At 33.6% G+C, this 16,602-nt stretch overlaps 1 protein-coding gene across 3 annotated transcripts in view; it reads left to right on the top strand.

The window, feature by feature from the left end:
- CCDC172 (coiled-coil domain containing 172) overlaps positions 1-16,602 on the top strand; it is a 53,698-nt gene that overhangs the window by 19,475 nt on the left and 17,621 nt on the right. For 2 of the 3 annotated variants that reach the window (XM_074231903.1, XM_074231904.1), the window contains 2 exons: positions 2,330-2,446; positions 10,541-10,706. In XM_074231903.1, coding sequence (XP_074088004.1) covers positions 2,330-2,446; positions 10,541-10,706 — 283 coding nt within the window. The remainder of the gene's footprint in view (positions 1-2,329; positions 2,447-10,540; positions 10,707-16,602) is intronic. The other variant, XM_074231905.1, reaches the window with a different exon arrangement.

Below are 16,602 nucleotides of genomic sequence, written 5' to 3'. Positions count from 1 at the left end.
TTAAGCTTGCAAGAAAATAAAAGCAAAAGAAAACTATCACGACCAAATTCATTGTGTTCATACTTTTTGAAAGTTAATAGATTTTATTTATAGTCCCTCAGAGCCTCCTTTCTTTCTAAAGGATCCTAATTTAAAAAAAAATTTTCTTCATCTGGAATTCCCTTTATTCCTTTGGGTCATTTAAGATTTCTCTCTATCTTGACATTTGTTGTTATTTTTTAAATTGAGATGTGGGAACCAAAACAAGATGAAACTGAATGCATCTTATTTTGGAGCATGGGATAAAATTATCTGTTTTATTTTAAATAATACTTTTCTTGATTTTTAATGTATGGATTACTGGACTTGAAGTCAAGGACACCAGAGTTCATATCTTGACTCTGCTATTTATTAGCTGTGCGACCTTGGAAAGTGATTCAATCTTTCTCTCAGCTTCATTTCCCTTTCTAACTAGTGGAGATGATAGTATTAACTTCATAGAGTTGTTATGAGGATCAAATTACATAATGTATGCCATAATTATTATTATCTGCTTAGTTTTTAAAATTGGAACATCTTCCAATTTTTTGAAAGTATCTTCCACTATCATCCTTTGTCTCAAGATTAGGAACAAAATTCTGTGTATCAGGTCACTATGGTATCTAGAAATTTCATCATTCAGTGTAATATTTTCAATATAATCTTAGCTGAAAGTACTCTTCCTTGTGTATGTTTTTTGAGTGTAACACAAAATAGAAATTTGTTAGGAATATCCTAAGATCCTCAGTTGCCCTCATGAATTTGGGCTTCTCTTTCAGTGTATCCAAGGATGTTAAGAATAGTTCCCAGGACTTAAGTCAATGCTGTATAGAGAATCTGGATAGGTGTGTTTAAGTTTATTTTAATTCTTGGAGAAGATTCTTCAGAATCCCTTTGTAGGCAATTGATGTTGATGACTTTGATCACAACCAAATGTTGAAACCAGTAACTGGTAATAAAATGCATTTTTCTTTATTATGTTTTTTGTTGTTGCTTCCTTTGAAAATTGAAAAAATAATAATTTAGCTCTCAAATTTTGAGCCCAGTTCTTAGGGTTAAATATTTAACAAGCCCTTCTCTACTTAAGATTTTCCTTCAAAATTTACTAGGAAAAAAATATTTTATAATATTTCTCTTATAACTAAGAAACATTTAAGATAAATTTCTGCAAAATTTATCAAAACAATTTAAAATTAATTTCTCTGAGAATGTTGGGAATAATTACATATTCTTATATTCTGTTTTAGGAATGACATGATTGAAACATAACTTCTAATTTAGTATCATTTTGGTGTCTTATCGTTTCTTCTTCACTACCATCCTACTTTATCATGTCATTATGGCATGTAGGTAACCTGGGGTTCTTTAGGGGTATGCTAGAGGACTTACTCTGTGATAGGTCTGATGTAAAGATGTAAATATGAACCTAGATGTAAACTGTATGTCAAGTTATTAATCTGTAGTCCATCTAACAGGGGAGAGATTCATTGCCAGAAATTTGTTTATTGGGTGTATTTTGTTTTTTAAGTTTTCCTCAACCAGAGCAATTAACAGAGAATTTTATATGAAGCATAGAAAGACCGATAAAAGCATCAGTGGAGGAAGTATGCAGAGCAAAATTATAGATCTTTGAAATATTTATGTAATAAATTCACTCATAAAGCTTTAATATTTTCACCCTAGTATGCAGTGTTGTGTAAAGACTCTCATTTTAGGATCAAAAGGGAAATAAAAATAATATCATATCATTTATGAATGACTAAATTGACCCTTTACCCACTTAGAATCATGTTCAGTACTAAAAGAAAAGTGAGCTCAAAATGTATTTGGGGAATGCCATCAAACAAGCATGCAATTGCTAAGTGTGACAATTATAAATGAGATTGATTTTAATGTCTGAACTTGTGGAAGTAGTCTCATTACTTCATGTTCCCATCTGGAAAACATCAGTTCTTCTTGGAAGCCCCATTTTTTTAGAAGCAAATGGCTAAAAAAAGTTGTTAATATATGTGTCATATCAAGAAGGATTAATTCAGTACAAATTAATATCCATGACTGTGCTGGTTGTTTTGGGAAGCTTATGGTCTTGTTGAGGAGAAAGACTTGAACATCCGAAACAATTAGGGAACAAAATAGCTCACATATAATAAAATTTTTAAATGTGTGTTTTATACTTTTAAGTGCCTTAAGAACTCTTCAGAATTTGCATTTTAAAGAAAAATAAAGACACTATTCATCACTTTACAATATCATTTAAGACATTCTGAAAAATGTATTTATTAATTCATTCAATTTTTTTCTCACTTTGAAGTCTCATCAGTTTTCTGAAAAAGCCTTCCTCCTTGAGCTTTTGAAGACACATGAAAATGGTTTAGAAAAACAGTATGCAGAAATTAAAAATGAAAGGAGTAGACTTCTCCAAACCTTTGTAAGTATCTAGCTACTTTGAGAGCTCTTATTTTACCAGTTTTTGTAAAAGTATACTTAGGTAGATTTTCAGAAAGGTGCTCATTTATAGATAGCTAACCCCACTGAAGCACAAGAAAACACTACTTGGACCTCTCTAAAAAAAACAAAAAAAACCCCAACAAACTGAGATATCATTATGTTTTGAAAGAATTTTACAGATGCAAATATGAAATTACTTGGCAATGTGTTAAACACCTCCAGTTTTTCAAAGGTACTAAAATATTCCCTGATGGGTCATATCAAGAGAAATGACAAGTGACATTTCTGTGACAGACTGTGTGTGTCTTGGCGGGGGACAAGCCTAATCAAGTTTAGAGAGATTTGTCAGTGGAAAATTCATCAGGTATCAATCCCTCCCCCTCCAAAGAATCTTATAAAGAATAAACTATCGAAGCTTGGATGGTTTTTAATCTGCATGAGTAAATGTTTGTTTTTATAAAAATTGGAGATCGTTTAAAAATAGGAAAATAGTTATAAACACAATGGCATTCATTAAATCAGATTTAACAATTATTCAGTCTTTTCATCAATTGGTTATATTGAGCTTCCCTTTCTTTTAAGCTCTAAAACTAGAAATAATGCTCCTGCCAATGAATTTTCATATTATGTACTTTCCACTTTTTTGTATTATATTTACTTGTAAACCAGCTTTTTCACTCATCTACTAGATTGTAAGTGACTAGGAGAAGGGGGTTTCTATATTATCTTTATAGCTTCAGCTTTCTAGAGTAGTACTTGACACATTTTAGGTCTTTCAGAATGTTTGATGAATTCATTAGATCAAATATTAAGAACGTAGCAATACCTCAAAGGCCATTTAGTCCAACTCATACCTGAACAGAAATTCTTTATTTGGTATCCCCAACAAGTTAATCCACTATTTATCAAAGAAATAGAGGAATAAATTCACTCCACTAGGTAGGTCATTTTGAATAGTTAAAAATACTGGGCATCTCAAAAATCTGTCTCTTTGTGACTTGCATTAATTACTCTCCTTTGGGATCAAACAGAGCAACTATATTTCTTTATCCATAGGGTAGACTTTTAATACTTGAAAACAACTACCATGTTAAGTCGTATCTTCCTTCAGAATACCAGTTCCTTCAATTGCTCCTCAAATGGCATCTTTGGGACATTTCCTGATTTCCTTCCTCTGGAAACTTATAGTTTGTTGATATTTTTCATAAAATGTATGAAGAACTTAATATAATTTAGTTGAATTTGATGGGGACAGAGTTTAGCCGATGTATCACTTCCCTCAGTTTAGATATGCTCCCTCTCCTAATGTAGTCTAAGATAGCCTTAGCATTGTTGGCTTCCAAATTGTACTATAAATTAAAAATTCCCATTTTTTGGATGTGAAGAGTTCCTTCATTATTACATTTTGATCTGGTACTTGTTAAATTTTTTTTGTGTCTGTGTGTTTAATTTGTGTCTGACTTTAAGTTTGTCATTCTATAATTTTATTTATTAAATTTAGTCCTTCTGATCTTTTAGTTTTTTTTTTTTTGCAAGGCAGTGGGGTTAAGTGGCTTGCCCAAGGCCATACAGCTAGATAATTATTAAGTGTCTGAGGCCGGATTTGAACTCAGGTACTCCTGACTCCAGGGCCGGTGCTCTATCCACTGTGCCACCTAGCTTCCCCTCTTCTAATCTTTTGAGACTTTTTGTGTACTTTATAATATACCTATTAACTATCTTGCTCACTCTTCTGTGTGTCATTCCCAAACACAGTAAGAATGCTATGTATAAATTTATTTTAAGTTGTTGGAAAAATTATCAAACAAGACAGAATCAAAGAGAGATCCTTGGTACTATCCTAGATATCTTCTACCAAATGGACAAGGATCTGTTATTTACTACTCTTTGAGACTGGTCTTTCAACCATTTTTACATCAGCCCCTTGTATTTTTGTCTAGTACATACTACTTTATTTTCTCTATAAAGATAACATGAGAGATTTCATGAAATCTTTCTTATTTACCTGTCTAGAAATTAAATTTTAAAAAAAATCATAAGGAAAAGAAATGAAGCTAAATTGATATGACCTGTTCTTGCTTAAGTTATACTGACTGTAGTTATCACTACTTCCCTTTGTAAATGTTCCAAAAGTGTCTTTTTCACAATTCATCCTAAGAATTTTTTGTGGAGTATCATACTTAAGTATAGGAAGATCACCAGGGGCGGCTAGGTGGCACAGTGGATAGAGCACCGACCCTGGAGTCAGGAGTACCTGAGTTCAAATCTGGTCTCAGGCTCTTAATAACTACCTAGCTGTGTGCCTTGGGCAAGCCACTTAACCATATTGCCTTGCAAAAAAACCCTAAAAATAAAAGTACAGTAGGAAGATCATCACCAGGAGATTGACTACTTGGTGATTATAACTTATGGAAGAAAGAAAAATAAGACCTTATGGACATCTATTCCTTTAAAGGCAATACATACTAATACTAAAAATTGCACATTTTGATTATCTCAAATAAATAAACATAAACTTGTTTTTTGGTAATCTAAATACAAGAAACTCATCAAGTAAGTGAGTATGCTATAAAAACATATACTATAAATGCTAAAAATGTCATTTAATTCTTGACAATTTTACTATAAACAAAACCAGAAGACAAAAAATGCTATCTAAATGAGAGAATGGCTCATAGTTTCTCCTTGGAGAGGCAAATATAGCAGTTGGAAAAAATTAATTTTATAGTGCATCCAAAGGCAACAAAAAAATAATTCCATGGCACACTTGGTGATTTTGTATTACAGTGCTCATGATAAGTATTTGCAATAAGATCATAAAGATAATTCAGTTTATGTATCAACATCTGTTGAAAAAGAGGACGTAGAAAAATTAATTCTACAAAGAATTTGATAAAATCCTCAAATGAAATTACGATTATCTTTTAATACTTGATGACTTGAATGCAACAATGGACATAAGAGAACATGTAAATTCTTTCAGGCTTCCCTGAATTCCCATCCCTCCTGGTTTCTAATAGAACAATAGTGTTCCATGACATATATTTACCACAGTTTGTAAAGCCATTCCCCATTGAAGGACATTCACTTAATTTCCAATTCTTTGCCACCACAAACAGGGCTGCTATGAATATTTTTTGTACAAATGATGTTTTTATCCTTTTTTCATAATCTCTTCAGGGTATAGACCCATAGTGATATTGCTGGATCAAAGGGTATCTACTTTTTTGTTGCCCTTTGAGCATAATTCCAAATTTCTCTCCAGAAAGGTTGGATGAGTTCACAGCTCCACCAGCAAGCATTAGTGTCCCAGATTTCTCACATTCCTTCCTTATAATATTTTTATTTATTTCTAAATCCTGTATCCATTTTGATCTTATCTTGGTATAGTGTGTGAGGTGTTGGTCTAATCTAATTTTCTTCCATATTAACTTCCAATTTTCCCAGCAGTTTTTATTGAAGAGAGAGTTTTTATCCCAATAGCTGTATTCTTTGCATTTATCAAATAGCAGATTACTATAATCATTTCCTGTTGTTGCACCTAGTCTGTTCCACTGATCCACCATTCTATTTCTTAGCCAATACCAGACAGTTTTGATGACTTGATGCTTTATTATATAATTTTAGATCTGGTAAAGCAGTCTGTTAGTCTTTACATTGTTTCCATGGTATACATTGATCTAAGTTGAATTTGATGAGAGAGAAATTATATCCTTAAGGAAGAAAAATAAAGTATAAGAGATAGCAAAATTACATGATAAGATATTTTCCCCCCTAAATTGAAGATAATAGTCTTTGATTTTTGTTCAAAGTCCACAATTCTTTCTCTGGATACAGATGGCATTCTCCATTGCAGATAGCCCAAAATTGTCCCTGATTGTTGCACTGATGGAATGAGTAAATCCATCAAGGTTGATCATTGCCCCCATATTGCTGTTAGGATGTACAATGGTTTTCTGGTTCTGCTCATCTTACTCAGCATCAGTTTATGCAAATACTTCTAGGCATCCCTGAATTCCCATCCCTCTTGGTTTCTAATAGAACAATAGTGTTAAGAAGCAGTAATTTAGATGAGACTTGAAGGAATCCAGGGAAACCAGGAGAGAATTCCAGGTCTGGGGGATAGATTGCTAAGTGAAAATTATCAGTCAGGAGATGGAGAATCATGGATAAGCAAAAGCAGAGTCTTGTGTCACTTGATCATAGAAAATATGAGTTTGAGTGAAGAGTGAGAAGACTGGAAAGGTATGAAAGAATCATTTTGAAGGGCTTTGAAAATCAAACAAGTTTTTATATTTTTTTTTTAACTTAAAGGGGATGAAATAGACCTTAATTTTAGGAAGATCAGTTTATGGTTTCAGCTGAAATTATAAACTTGGTGAACAGCTGTTTTTTGTCAGCAACAACCTACCCATGTTTGGAGACATTCATCAGCAGAATGGACTCACAATGCTACATTTCCTAGGCACAGCAATTCTTGATGATTGTCTTTTGATTTTTAGAGAGTTTTTAACCTTTTAACCTGAGTTAGTAGAGGGGATATCTGCCCCCCCCCCAAAATCACAGATCCCTCCTCCTTGAAGGTAATAAACAAGGAGGAAAATTAGAATTGTTCTTCTTTCTGTTTCTCTTAAAATCATCTTTATGTTTTGCACTTAATAGAACATTCAATTGACTTGAATATATCAAAAATTCAGAAAACTATCTCTTTTTCACCCTTCTTACATTTATTACATTACTTTATGTTATGCTTATTTGAATACATTAGTATCACTTTTAATAGATTATAGCATTCTTAAGGGTAAGAACAACTTTCTAATCCTTGTTTTTTACCATTATGTAAACATTGTCTTGTACATTTTTCCAGAATAGTTAGTTGAAATGAATTACCTTTTGTAAACAAGGTCCAGTCTTACTTGCCTTAAATCAATAAAGGGAAACATACAACTTTCTGCAAGTGGGACATATTTTATTTCTTTTAAAATACATTTCAGAAATACATTAATCTTTAGGTTCCAATATGATCAATATTTTATTAAAATTCGTATTTCCAGTACACATCAGCTATTGATATTTCATAGAATTTGAACTAAGAGTTTGGAGTGAAAGAAAATAAACTTAAAAGAAGGGACTTGTTTTTTGATATGCTGTTGTCTTTGTACTCTCAGCATTTAACACAGTTCCCTGCACAGAATAAGCACAGGATGACTGTTTGTACAATTACATTGTGTTGAATTTGAATTCAAAGGATTTAGAGCTGGAAATGACCAGAGAGATCACCTAACTCAAAACCCTGAGATAAGGAAACTGAAGGTCTGGGAGCTTTAGGGAGTTGTCTAAGTTGAATTGGATAATAGGGGGAACAAGCAAGATCTGAACTCAATTTCAGAATCTGTCTGGGATGTATAGACTTTAGAGATCACCTCAACCAAACATGTTTTACAGATGAAGGAACTGAAACCTCATTTATATTGATTTTTATTTAAGTATTCAGGATTCATTTTATTTTCCTTTTATAAAGATAACTTTTTAAATTTATCTGGAAACTCTAGTTAGGACTGTGAAAGTCAAACTTCTTCAAACTTAGGTGAAATGAGTAATCATATTCTTAAAGAATCAAAAGGAAATGATGATGATGAAGACTTTGATGATAAAAGTGAATAAAAAATCTTAATTAGATTTTAAAGAAACATGAAAAAGCTTTCATATACACACATATCTTGAGTAAGGTAGTTGTATATATTTTTCTTTATAAAACCACATTTTTTATGTGTATAAATATACATATGTTTTTACATATCTCTTATTTTTTTATTTATACATGACTAAAATATTTTTGTTTAAGAGTAAACATAATACCCCTCCTCCACAAAAATATAAAACCTCATGAGAAATAAAGTAAAAGAAAGAAAAAAATGTGTTTCAGTCTATGTTCTGATACCATCACCTCTGTCTTGGGTAGATCACATTCTTTACCATAAATTCATCACAGAAGTTACTTTCATATTTTTCGATAGTTAATGATTGTAATTCCCTCCATCCATTCCTCCCCACTACCATATATTATATTTTCTCTCTCCTTTCACTCTGTCCCTCTTCTAAAATGTGCTGTAGGGTAGCTGAGTGGCACAGAGGACAAAGTGCCAGCTCTGGGGCCAAGGGGCCCTAAGCTCACATACCACTCTAGAGACTCAGCAACCACCTGATCCCATGGTCCCAGACAGGGCACCCAATCCCAACACTTTGCAAAAAGTAAAAGAGAAAATGTGTTATATCTGACTATTCTCTCCTATGATCTACCCTCTCCTCTATCACCCAAATCCCAACCCCTTCCCTGTGCCCCCTTCTCTCCTTTTTTCTCTAGATGTCTGTACCCTATTGAGTGTGTATACTGTCTCCTATCTGAGCCATTTCTGATGAGAGTGAAGGTTCCCTCCTTCCCCCTCGCCTTCCCCCTTCCATATCATTGCAATAGTTCATTGCAAAAAAAAAATATATGAAATATCTTAGCCTATTCCATCTCTCCTTTCTCTTGCTCTCAGTACATTTTCCTTTTAGTCATTGATTCCATTTTTACAATATATTATATCTTCAAATTCAGCTCTCTCCCATGCTTCATCTATAAAAGCTCCTTCTACCTACTCTATAAAGTGAGAAGGTTCATATAAGTACTATCAGTATCATTTTTCTATGCGGGAATACATGCAGTTCATTATCATTAAGTCCCTCATAATTTACCCTTCTCCTCTATTTTCTATGCTTTACCTGAGTCCTGTACTTGAAGGTCAAACTTTCTGTTCAGCTCTGGTCATTTCAACAGGAACATTTGAAATTCCCCTGTTTCAATGAAAGTCCATATTTTCCCCTGGAAGAGGATGTTCAGTTTTGCTGGGTAGTTGATTCCAAGTTGGTTGCATTCCAAGCTCTTTTACCTTCTGGAGCCCTTAATGTAGTTACTGCTAAGTCCTGTGTGATCTTGACTGCAGCTCCACAATATTTGAATTGTGTCCTTTTGGCTGCTTGTAATATTTTTTCTTTGACTTGGGAGTTCTGGAACTTGCCTATAATATTCCTGTTTTGTTTTGTTTTTTTGATCTCTTCCCAGGGGAGATCAGTGGATTCTCTGATCTCTATTTCTAGGATATCAGGGCAATTTTCCTGTAGGAATTCTTTAAAAATGAGATCAAGACTCTTTTCCTGATCATGACTATCAGGTATCCCAGTAATTTTAATTATCTTTCCTGGATCTGTTTTCCAGATCAGTTGTTTTTTCAATGAGATATTTCACATTTTCATCTCATTTTTCATTCTTTTGGTGTTCAAGTATTGTGTCTTGATTTCTTGCAAAGTCATCAGCTTCCTTTAGCTCCATCCTACATTTGAAGGATTTGCTTTCCTCAGAGAGCTTTCTTATCTCCTTTTCCTGTTTTGTCACAGTGGTTAGAGTACCAGAATTGAAGTGAAGAAAACTCAGCTTTCTGAGTTCAAATCTAGTCTTAGATACTTCTTAGTTGTGACCCTGGGCAAGTCACTTAATCCTTTTTATTTCAATTTCCACATTTCTAAAATGAGCTGGAGAAAGAAATGGCAAACCACTCCAATATCTTTACCAAGAAAACTCAAGCAGTGATTATAAAGAGTAAATTACAATTGAAACAGCAATAATAGAACTTCCTAATATTTTCTATTCTCAGAGAAGTTAAGTGTCTTGCCCAAGCTAATGAAGCCAATTAATTGCAGAGTTAGCTTTAGAATTCAGAACACTGGACACACCAAACTTGTGTTTGGTATTTTATAAGCACAAATAAATGTCATCCTTTAGTGGAAGAAGTTTGGCAAACAAGAAATTTTTTAGAATTTTAAATGTAAAAATGTTATTTAAAATGATCAAGTAAATATTAAGATCATCATTTATTAATATGAAATTAAATAAATTTAGATATAAAACTAAAAATTACTTAAGGTAGAAAAAATTATTTTAACTTTTTAATTGTAATTCTTAATGTACTTTAATTTCTTAATGGAAAAAGGAATTATTAGTTTTCATGTATGATGTTTCATTTCTACATTTCAGGAGATTATGAAGAAAAAAATAAAAGAAGAGGAGGAAAGATTTACTAAGGAGATTACAGACTTCAACAATGAGTATGGATTAATAAATAAAAGGGAACTTTTGATTAAAGAAAAAGTCAAGATTGAAATATCTGATTTAGAGAAACAGGAAAATAGTTTGAAAAGTGGTAAGTATACCTTATTTTCTGTATGTCATTAGGAAGTTGGATATTTTTGATGAGTGAAATGTTGAGAAACTTCAAGTTTTTAACTCTTTACATGCCATATTTTTTATTGTAAATTTTTTTTAATTCAGCCTTTTAAAAAAGTATTGTATTCTTCTCTACTTAAATAAACTGACTTTATCGAGGTGGGGAAAGCCAAGATGGCAGTGTGGAGGCAGGAATTCCCAGAAGCACTTCCCCAAAAGACTCCAAATGCTTTAAAATTGTGACTCTAACCAAATTCTTGAGGGGCAGAACCCATAGAAAGACTGAGTGACAACTTGGAAGATCTGTGGGAAAGATCTATTCTCCTGGGACTGGGCTTGGAAAGAGCTGCAGCACAGCCCAACCCAGCCCAATTCCAGTCTTCCAGAGATGCCCGAGTTTCACCTGGGACTATGGCAGCAGGAGGAGCTGATTCCAGATTCCTTGGTCTAGGGATTGCCGAGTATAGCTTGGAGGGTTGACAGGAGAACTCTTCTGCACCAAAGTGTAGGTCAAGCCCAGGCCAGTCCAGGCTATGGAGCCACCTATCAGCTGCTTCCACACAGAGAGTTGGGGAGAGACTTCAGAGGTCTTTTTGCTATCCCTCAGGCAGGACTGTGCTGCTTTGCCCATACTCAGATCCAGGGCTCAGTCTGGGCCCCCATACTACCATAGAGGAGCAGGGACACTCCTCACAGCTCCAGGGCAGAAGGGAGAGCTTGTGGTCAACCACAGTCCAGAGCACAGGCTGGGAGAGCAGTCAGACCTTATAAGATTTAAGATCCCTAGGAAGGGGGGACCCCAAAGCTTTGAAAGTATAGTAAATCAGCAATGAAACAACAGGAAAAAAAAGAATATGACCATAGAAAATTACTGTGGTCCCACAGAGGATCAAAATATACACTCAGAATACGACAAAGTCAAAGCTTTGAATCCAAAGCCTGCAAGATAAATACGAATTGGTCTGAGGCTGTGGAAGAGCTCAAAAAAAGAGACTTTGAAAAGTAAGTAAGGAAAGTAGAGTAAAAAATTGGGAAGAGAAATGAGAGTGATGCAGGAAAATCACGAAAACCAATTAGCAACTTGGTGAAGGAGATACAAAAAACATTGAAGAAAATAACATGTTAAAACAGTTTTAGGTCAAATGGAAAAAGCAGTCCAAAAGGAGAAGAATGCCTTAAAAAGCAAAATTGAAGATTCTGAAGAAGATAACTCCTTCAAATATAGAATGATGCTAAAGAAAGCTGTTGACTTTATGAAAAATCAAGAAACAAAAAAAGCCAAAAGAATGGAACAACTAGAAGAAAATGTGAAATGTCTTATTGGAAAAACAATTCTAGGAGAGATCCTGGAAAACAGATCCAGGAGAGATAATTTAAACATGATTGTGCTACCTGAAAGTCATGACCAGGAAAAGAACCTAGACTTCATACTGTTTCAGGGAAAAAGATGGACTTTTGAAATGATCAGAGCTGAACGGAAAGTTTGATCTTCAAGTTCAGGAACCACAGAGAGCGTGGATGGGAAGGGCAAATTATGAGGGATTAAATGATGTTGAACTCTGTGTTTCCTGTATTGGAAGAAGATATGATAACTCATATGAACCTCAAAATAAGAGTATAAGGAGCATTTATAGACAAGGCACAGGAGGGAGTTGAATATAATAGTATAATATAGTAGAAAGATGAGATCAGTGAGTTAAAAAGGAAATGAACTGGCAGAAAGGGAAAGGAGAGGTGGAATGGGCTAAGATATTTCACGTAAAAGACTCAAGAAAAAGCTTTTGCAATGGAGTGGAAGGGGGGAAGGTGAGGGGAATAAGTGAACCTATATTCTCATCAGAAGTGACTCAGAAAGGAAATCGCATATACACTCAATAGGGTATAGAAATCTATTTTATCCTAGAGGAAAAAGGAGATGAAAGGGATGGGAGATGGGGGGAGGAGAAGGAGGTATAAGTGATAGAAGAGAGAGAAGTGTGTGGAAGAGGGTAGTCAGATACAACACCTTTCTGAGGAGAGAAAGGGTGAAAGGAGAGAGAATAGAATAAATGGGAGTGTGGAGGAATAGAATGGAGGGAAATACAGTTAACAATAGCAACTGTGGGGGGGAAATATTGAAGCAACTTCTCTGATGGCCTTTTGATTGATAAGAAGGCAACCCATCTCAGAGACAGAACCAATGATATCTGAACACAGAGTGAAGTATACTGTAAAAAAAATAAAAAAATAAACTGACTTTATCAAGCATAATTTGAATGCCCTCAAGAAAGAGAAGGACTCTGAAGGATTTTTTTTTTACTTTTATTCAGAATCATAATATGAACATCTCATATTCTACTACAATGTATAGACTATTCTGACCTTGGACTATACTCTGAAACTTAATTTCTTTGAAAAAAAATCATTTGTATAAATTTGCTTTGGAAGTATTTACTTCTTTCTCATAAAGAATGTACAGCTGCATGAGCTCCAAGACATTTTAATGTGATTTTAATCTACAAAATTAGTTATTGATTCAAAGGCTAGGACATCTCTTTCTCAAGTGAATTGCTGTCATATTCTCTTCACTATTATTAGAGAAGACAGCATAGATGGAATGTTGGAACAACAGTCAGGAAGGCCTCGATTCAGATGTAGCCTCAGATATTTATTAGCTATGTGACCCAGGTCACTTAACTGCCATCTGTCTCAATTTCTTCATCAGTAAAATAAAAATAGCATCCCCCCCTACCTGTTGTAAAGATAAAGTAATGATAATGTCCATGAAGTGCTTTGTAATCCTGAAAGCACTATGTAAAGGACAACTTTTTCTTCTACCATCCTTACTACCTCTACTACCACCATTATCCCTACTACTACCATTACTACTACTACTACTACTACTACTACTACTATTGCTGCTACTACTATTTTGGGGTAAAAGTATAATACTAGTATTGTTGTTGATATTATCATTTGATTTGTTAGCTTCCTTCTAACTGTCTGAAAAAGTGCTGAATTTGGTGCTGGAGGATGTGAATTTTGAGTCGCAGCTCTACTGCTTCCTCTGTGGTATCACTGTGTAAGACTGGCAAGAAAAAAATCTACCTGCTCCTCAGTTTTCTCATATGAGAATGAGGAAATTGAACTAGATGTTTTCTGAGATCCTTTCCAGGCCTAGATCTGTATTTCTCTAATCCTATAATCACATGACCTCTAAAGTCCATTACATATGTAAGTGTGATGTTATAATCTTGTTTACTATTATTTCTGTACCATCAGAGGGTTATAATTAATGAATGCTGAAAATATTTTCTCTTTTGAATAACTGGGGAAAAATAAATATTCATTGTGATGTGGAAGAGGGAGGCTGGTTAATAAGAAACACTGAAGAGAAAGACCCTATGCAGAGAAAGATCAGATCTATTTGTTGCTTTTCTGAGAAATTGGTGAGCCACTTGGCCATTCAGTGTAATTTATGACATCATGAGAAATAGCTGAAGGTAGGTGAATACTTTTCCACAGTTCCCTTTACCACTTCTGTCCCCCAATCCCCAGGACCTGTTCAGGAAGGATACTTTACTAGAATAGTTCTTATAGTCAGGTCTTTGAATGTTTCTGGAGATTTACACACAGATATCCTAAAATTCTAAATGTAATTTTAAGTTACAATAGTTTAAAACAACAGTAAGACTTTGGAAACACCTTGCACATCTTTGGGAATCATGGTAGTTTATTCAAAGACTTCTGTTTTATCTTTCTCCACTATTTTTTGTTCTAAAAATTATTAATGTTCCTGTCAGGATGGTAGAGTGAGAGGATTTAAAGGGAGCTTGGCTATAAAAAAACAATAAATGGAAACACTAGAGGAAAGACTAGAAAATCACTCAGGAAAATTTTTTAAATCAATTAAAAGTAAAAATGAAAAAAAAGGTTGATATAATTTAAAAAATACTTCAGAGAAACTGAATCAGCTAAATTACCAGAAGCAATGTTCAAGATCTCTTGAGAGACATACTCAAATGGATAATGAAATTAAGCTAGAATTAACATTGGAAAGAAAATTACAAGACCAAATAAAAGAAAACCTTTTAAAGATGGCAAGAAACCTTAGGAAGAACTCAAGCTAGAATTAAAAGATGCTAAAAATAATTAGAAAGAAATGGTGAGGAAAATGGTCAATAGAAAAAAATCTGGAAAAAAATTAAAAATCTATAGATAAAACCAGAAATGAACTATGATCCATTCTTATTCTAATTTTTTTAGTATTCTTACCCCAAAATTGAAGATTTAGTGATCTCAATAAAATAAAATAAAAATAAATAAATAAATAAATAAAAATAAAATAAAAATAAAATAAAAACTAAAATAAAAACAATAAAATACTACAGATATTTAATTAATTAAATATATAGCAGAAAATTGAATCATACATGATTTAGAATAGCTGCAAACAAATATCATAAAATTACAAAACCACAGAATAGCAAAATCAGTGTACTATCCAAATACTCAAAACCTATATAGATTCATATTTAAAATTTAGATAATAAATCTTGATACAGTAACTCTACTCAGAATTTTGACATACCAGAAAAACCCTTTGGGGGAGATTTTAAACCATATATTTTAGGAAATTATCAAAGAAAAATTTCCAAAATTAGAAAAAAAACTAAACAGCAAAAATATAACTAGAATTTGTACATCCTCAACAAGGAAGAACCCAAGTTTTAATATCACTAGACAAATTATAAACTCCAACATTACAATTAAAAGGGAAAAATTACCTCAAACCACCAAGAGAAATTCAAAAATCCAAATCAGAGTGAACTATTTTCAAGGAGTGCAGAGGACAACTGGAGAAATTGAAATTCAACAAATAAAATATTCAGAAATATGGACACTTTAATCAAGAGAAAGATGTAATCTCATCAATATAGGTACTCCCTTCAATGGTAAAGATCATAACCTAGAGTGGGAAGTAGCAAAGTACATGGAAAGAGCAGCAAATTAGGGATCAAATCCTACTTTTACTATTTTATATCTGCATTCTTGGGAGCAGCTAGGCAGTGCCCTAGTATACAGAGATTTGTTCCTGTACTCAAGAAGATCTCAGAGTTCAATTTTGGTTTCAGATACTTTCTAGCTGTGTGACTTTGAACAAGTCATTTAACTATAGTTTGCCTCAGTTTTCTCAACTGTAAAATGGGGAAAATAGTAAATTCCTCTTTTTTTTTTTTTTTTTTGCAAGGCAAATGGAGTTAAGTGGCTTGCCCAAAGGCCACACAGCTAGGTGCAAATTCCTCTTGTAGTTGATGTGAGAATCAGACAAGATTATATTTGTAAACCACTTAACTGAATGCCTTACCAATAGTAGGTGCTATTTGAATCTTTATTCCCTCTTGGGAAAATCTCTTTCTTTCTTTTCATTCATTTTAAATATTTTTTTTATTTTTCCAATTACATTCAATGGTAGTTTTCATCAATCATTTTTTACAAGGTTTTGAGTTTTACATTTTACTCTCTCCCTTCCTTCCTTCCCTCTCCCCTCCCCATGATAGAAAGTAATCTACTTGTGTAACTATGCTAAACATAGATTCATATTAATAAGTTTGTTTTTCATTTTCAAAGAAGACCATGACAGACATCAGGTGATGCCATGACAAGCAAGTGAATTGGATTTGAGTGAGGGGATGCTGTGCTAAGTTACCAGCCTCACTTTCTCCTTCAGAGTCATCTGGGTCTAGTGACCAGATATGAATCAGGATGACTAGAGATGGCTCTGGATGCAAGGCAATCTTGCCTAAGGTTTACACAGCTAATAAGTGTCAGGGACTGGATTCAAATTCCACCCACCTGATTCCAAGGCCAGTTCTCTATCTAGATCCATATTA

The sequence above is a fragment of the Macrotis lagotis genome, chromosome 4 (genome assembly GCF_037893015.1).
Source record: "Macrotis lagotis isolate mMagLag1 chromosome 4, bilby.v1.9.chrom.fasta, whole genome shotgun sequence".
Classification (NCBI taxonomy): domain Eukaryota; kingdom Metazoa; phylum Chordata; class Mammalia; order Peramelemorphia; family Peramelidae; genus Macrotis; species Macrotis lagotis.
This window is presented reverse-complemented; position numbering and strand designations above follow the sequence as displayed.